Source organism: Ictidomys tridecemlineatus, chromosome 4, assembly GCF_052094955.1.
Source record: "Ictidomys tridecemlineatus isolate mIctTri1 chromosome 4, mIctTri1.hap1, whole genome shotgun sequence".
Classification (NCBI taxonomy): domain Eukaryota; kingdom Metazoa; phylum Chordata; class Mammalia; order Rodentia; family Sciuridae; genus Ictidomys; species Ictidomys tridecemlineatus.
The window spans coordinates 59152522-59158797 of NC_135480.1; the positions used below are offsets into that span (position 1 = coordinate 59152522).

Sequence of the window (6276 nt, forward strand, 5' to 3'; positions counted from 1 at the left end):
ACCATAAACATCAATCTCAGTTTTTTAAAATATTTTTCTAGGTTTTACATGAGATTTGAGTGAATGAGTATAAAATATTGGAGAAAGCCTCAGAAGGAGACCCACTATGCAGTCCATGTCCCTTCTGCCTGAAGTATACTTAGTCTATCCCTATATCTGACTTTGGACTCAATTATTAGCATTAGCTTTTCTGAAAAAGAAGAATCCAGATACAAATTAAGCTTATTGGAGAGGTTTTGAGCTAAGCATTTCTAAATCTTATTTTTCTTTCTAGGAGTGATCAACTGCTTCTCTTTTCATTGATGGCAAGATGCCCCACACCAACATTACCATTTTCCACCCAGACACCTTTTTTCTTGTAGGCATCCCAGGACTTGAGGCTTTCCATGCATGGATTTCCCTACCTTTTTGCTCTGTTTACTTAATGGCTCTGCTGGGCAATGCTACAATTCTGCTGATCATCTGGTCTGACCATTCTCTGAGGGATTCCATGTTCTACTTTCTAACCATCTTATCAGCCATAGATCTAGCTCTCTCCACATCCTCAGTGCCTCGGATGTTAGGTATCTTCTGGTTTGATGCACATGAAATTGGATTTGGAGCCTGTGTGGTCCAGATGTTTCTGATACACACCTTCACAGGAATGGAGTCAGCAGTACTTTTGGCCATGGCCTTTGACCGCTATGTAGCCATCTGTGTTCCACTTCACTATACAACCATTCTGACACCTCGGGTGCTGGCAGGCATTACTGTGGGAATCATAATGCGTCCTGTTCTGCTCATGCTGCCCATTCTGTACCTAACCTATCGTCTGCCCTTCTGTGAAGCTCGGATTATTGCCCACTCTTACTGTGAGCATATGGGCATTGCCAAGTTGGCCTGTGCAAGCATTCGCATCAATGCCATCTATGGCCTGTTTGTGGCTTCTTTCCTCGTCTTGGATTTGGCACTGATTGGGATCTCCTATGTCCACATTCTCCGTGCTGTTTTCCGCCTCCCATCACGAGATGCCCGCCACAAAGCACTGAGCACTTGTGGCTCACATGTTGGGGTCATGTGTGTTTTCTACACCCCATCCCTCTTCTCCTTTCTCACCCACCGATTTGGCAAAAAAATTCCTCGTTATGTCCACATCCTTGTTGCCAACCTGTATGTGGTTATCCCACCTGCCCTCAACCCCATTATCTATGGTGTGCGGACCAAGCAGATTCGTGAGCATGTAGTCCATGTTTTCACTTCAAAGTAGAGGCTCTCCTTTTTGTAGTTCTATAGTAGAGTGTTACTATAACCCAAGATGCATATTTTTGGCTCTTTTCTAATGATCCTTAAAGCATACAAGCAAAAAATCCACCAGATACTAAAGAAGCAAACTTTGGAGAATGCTTTTGTGTGTTGAATCTCCATATCCGCATTTGAGTGTTTATTCTTTTGAATGTGGGCTTCCATTACAGTGCAGTAATGGAATAGGGATTCCCACTGAAGCACTTTCTGTTTTTAACTATTGAGATAAAGTGAATTCATATGTCTTTCCATTTGAAAATAAGATGATATCCCAGATTGGCACAATTAGTTAATTGCAAGTTTCTGAATTTCTGTGAAGAGAGAAACACGTTCCAATGAAAATTAAGAACAATCTTAATACAATTCTTAATTACAAATCTAAATGAATTTGATTTTTCTGAGAATATAATGGCAATATTGAGTCTCAGTTTTTAGAAAGTATAATCCTTCTTTTCCATTTTAATGCTTTATTCTTTCCTTTTCATAAAAATCTGTAGGCACCATGTGCCCTCACTGTAAAATACTGGAAAACAGTACTTTTTTAAGGAATGAAAATATTGTTTATAAGAGAAACTTGGATGTACAGAATTCTAACAAGCCAGTTTTCAAGTTACGGTTAATAATTTTTTTTATGTTTGTGTGTGCTCAATATATTTAGCCAACCATCTCTCTATATGGGCAATTCTTCTGCTTTGAAGTCCTGTTATTTGTAGAATGCAACGTATATCCACCCTGTATGGCTTGATATTTTTCTAAAGTAGGTCAGTCCCAGACATGTTCAGGTATCAGATAACATTTTGAAGTCAGGAATTTCCTGATGTTCTTCCAAATATTTTTTGAAGTCTTATCAAGAAACTTTTAGGTTAAAGGCAATTTTTTATTGCTTTGTCTGAATTTGGTACTGGAAAAAAACAGATATGCATAGAGCAATGAGGAAATATTAGACAAAGAAGACTTCTCAGGATATTAGAAACTAATTTTTGAGTGGCACATTCATCATCTGTGGCACAAAAATGACTTTGAGTTTTGTGACATTACTAAATGGACAAATAAAAAGACAAATTAAATGATCAGTAAAAAAAAAACTTTAGGGATCAGAAGTTTGGAAAATAGATTAATTTGCTTTACAATAAAGATCGTGAACTAGAGATTTCAGTAAAATATTTCTGGAAGGAATTAATGGCAGGAAATACAAGAAATATCTATATATGATTATCTGAAAGATACATTTCTTATGTTTTTAGGATGTACTCCTTTCTGCCAGAGATAAAAATATTCACAAATTTCTCATGTGTCTTTTTGTTCTGGAATAACAACAACAACAACATAAATGTGGAGAAAGAATAAAATTAGAGAATTCTCACTTTTCGGTCTCAAAATTTATTACATTAAGAAGATAGTAGAGTGATGAATAAAGATGGATATATACATTCATGGAAGATAATAGAGTATCTAAGATTCCCAACATGCTTAAGGTGCTAAGAAGCCAGACAGAAAAATTTAATCAACAAATAGTGGTAAGCCAACTGAATGTTCACACTTAAAGATTTGTAACCCCAACTATCATATAATCATAAAAACAAACAATAAAGAAACAAATTCAAAGTTGGAGAAAATCATAGAATTATGTATAAAAGATAAAAGCTTAAAACTCTCAATAGGACTTATAAGTGTAAATCTTGATGTCTTTGTACTGTGATGATTTTTTAAATATGAAATAAAAAGCAAAATCAATGAAAAAACAAATACATAAAGTACGCACATTTAAATTTACATACATTAATTTTGCTGTATCATCAAGAGATAATACAATTTACTGAATGGGAGAACATATTTGCAAATCATAAATCTGAAAGTACAATTATATATTTAGAATTAATAAAGAATTCTTGTGACAATATAATGAAAGTTAATTAATCTAATGAAAGATGGGCAAAGGAAGATAAGTACATGAAAATTTCCTCAACATCATTAGTCATCATGGTAATGCAAATCAAAACTGCAGTGATACCATATTACATCCATAAGAATGACCATAAAAACAATTCTTTAAAAAGAAAGAAAATCGTAAGTAGTGATGTGAGGATGTGAAAAAATCGAATCTCTTAGACCTTCCTTGTGTAAGTGTAAAATGAAACAGCAATTTAGGAAAACAGATAGCATTGTGAATGAGGAGCCGAAAGATAAGTTGGTGAATAAAGTTCATGTTTTAAACAAATACAAAGGGGAGTAAAAAAGATGAGTTGAAAGAGAATATTAAAATGTTGTCCCTACAGCTGGGTGTAAAGTGATTCAAACCTGTAATCTCAGTGACTGAGGAGCCTGAGGCAGGCAGATCACAAGTCCAAAGCCAGCCTCAGCAATATAGTTAGATCCTGTCTCTAAATAAAATAAAAATTCTAGTGTGGCTCAATAGTAAAGGATCATTTAGTTCAACCACCTAGTACCACATACACACAAAAAATGTTTTTGATAGAAACAGGAAAAATATGTCATTACAAACATTATCTTGATAATGCTTATATAATATGTGTCCTGGGGCTGTAGTGTGAGCATATATTTACAAATATATTTCTGACCAAAAAGTGTCAATTGTGTTTATCAGTCAATAAAGGCAAATGTGGGTAATGTTGAAAACTTAAGAAAAAAAATCTTCAAATCAAGTTATTGTAATGTACAGAGAGTGCACAAGTGTTGTAGGCTTTGAGAGTGTTGATAAATGCATAAGTTAGTATAGAGTAATTAAATTTTCAACCAATTTCATAATCACAGTGAAGCACAGTGTACAACCTTGTCTCACATGGAAAAATTTAGTAGGTTAGTGTACCAAGGAAGATTCATGGCCCTTGTCTTTTTTAAAAAAGGTTTTTTTTTTTTTTTAGTTGTACATGGACCAATACCTTTATTTTATTTTATGTTGTACTGAGGATCAAACCCAGTGCCTCACATATACAAGGCAAGTGCTCTACCACAGAGTCACAACTCCAGCCCCAGCTCTTGTCTTTTGATTACCACACAAAACACAATTCTGCCCACTCTAGAGACACACTGAGGGAAATAAGCGGAAAGCTATTTGTAAAATTTAATGAGCTCTCAGTTTGCAAAATTTCCCTTCAAAAAATAGTATTTAATGACTTCATTTTTATTTAGTTCTACTAGTAAATGGTATAAAGTCCTCAGGCACTCTAGGCCCTACTCCCCACCAATAAATAAATAAATAAATATGTGTATATATATATATATATATATATATATATATATATATATATTCAATCTACCATGTTACATGAAAACATTAATATTTAATAAAGCTTTACTGTATTTAGAGTTTACTAAACATTAAAATATGAACGTTTTATCATGATTCATAGTTTAGAAACTAGTGTTAGAAAGTATGAGAATAACTTGTACCAATACCATTGGATAAAATGTATAAAACATAGGGTAATGTTTTCCAAAATTGATCCTATTCCAAGGTTAGAGAATGTTCAAAAGTTAAACAAAATTATAGAAAGCATTATTAGTTTTGATTACATAACTGAAATTTTATCTGAAAATGTGTATATGGATTATCTGTAATTTTATTTGTGAAATCTGTTCCAGCCCATGAAAATTAAAATAGCAGAAGGATTATCATAGTATTACCCCACATGACAAGATCACTGTGCAGATTATCATAAACAAAATGAGGAATTGGAGAGTTTGTGAATTTAACCCTTGGGAATGAACATTTTGATCACTCCCTCTCGGATTTGTTTGGTCTTCACTCCATAGACAATAGGGTTAAGCAGCGGCGGAACAAGCAGGTAAAGGTTGGACAGCAGAATATGCACATAGGGAGCAACATTGAAGCCAAATCTGTGTATGAAGGATGTAAAAAATGTGAGAATATAGAATTGAAGAAAGACAAAGATGTGGGCTGTGCAGGTGTTGAATGCCTTGAATCGTGCCTCCTTCTGTGGCAACTTAAACACAGCCTGGAAGATGAAGGCGTAGGATAAGAAAATGAAGATCACATCAAATCCAAGGACCGAGAAAGCCACAAACAGTCCATATGCTTTGTTGACTCTGACATTTTCTGCAGCCAGCTTCACCACAGCCATATGCTCACAGTAGGAGTGAGAGATGACTGTGGTGTGGAAATGCTTGAGGCGCAACTTAATTAGAAGTGGACACATGATGATGATGATGGAGGCTCGAAGGGACACTGCCATTATAATGGTGATTAGTACCTTCTTAGTGAGAATGGCAGAATGCCTTAAGGGCTCACAGATAGCCACATATCTGTCAAAGGCCATGGCCAGGAGAATGCCAGACTCCATGCACTGGAAAGTGTGTGTAAAATACATCTGAATCAGACAGGAGTCAAAGTGAATCTCTCTTGACTGAAGCCAAAAGATGGCCAGCATTTTAGGGGTAATGCAGAAGGTCAGGCCTAGGTCAGTAGCAGCTAATACAGCTAAAAAAATATACATGGGCTCATGGAGACTATGCTCAATGCGAATGATGGTGACGAGCAGAGTATTTCCAAAGGTGGCCAGAATAAAAGAAATGAAGAATGGAATCCCAACCCAGTGTTGCACTGATTCAAGGCCTGGTATTCCAATGAGAGTGAAGACGGATGGCTTGAAGCAGGTGCCATTGGCAAATGGCATGATGGGACAATGATGAAAGAGCCCTCCAATCTTCAGGTCTAATCGGAAATTATGAAATTTATTAACAGCTTTAATTGTGCAGCGTCATCCTGGAAAAGTAATTGGAGAAATGATATAATTTAATGCATTCTTCTATGGCTAAACTAGACTTCAACCTGATTTTTTTAAAAGAAAATTGGTGGGTTAATTTTTTTGCTTTTTAAAAGGGTTTGTATGAATTATTAACTTAAATAAAACTTTTTTACTCCTCAAATGAAGCATATGCATGATGAAAATGAAACAAAACTCACTAATGATACCTCCAAATAATATATATTCCAAACTATGTATCTACTCATCT

General features: G+C 35.2%; 2 protein-coding genes across 2 annotated transcripts; one reads left to right on the forward strand and one right to left on the reverse strand.

The window, feature by feature from the left end:
• The first annotated feature begins 304 nt into the window (after positions 1-304).
• LOC144376838 (olfactory receptor 52J3-like) lies at positions 305-1246 on the forward strand. The gene has a single exon (XM_078045114.1). It carries the CDS (start codon positions 311-313, stop codon positions 1244-1246), a length of 936 nt encoding a protein of 311 aa, XP_077901240.1. The 5' UTR covers positions 305-310.
• Positions 1247-4991: 3745 nt separating this feature from the next.
• On the reverse strand, positions 4992-5936 carry LOC101962467 (olfactory receptor 52A5). The gene has a single exon (XM_005342086.2). It carries the CDS (start codon positions 5934-5936, stop codon positions 4992-4994), a length of 945 nt encoding a protein of 314 aa, XP_005342143.2.
• Between the last annotated feature and the right edge of the window lie 340 nt (positions 5937-6276).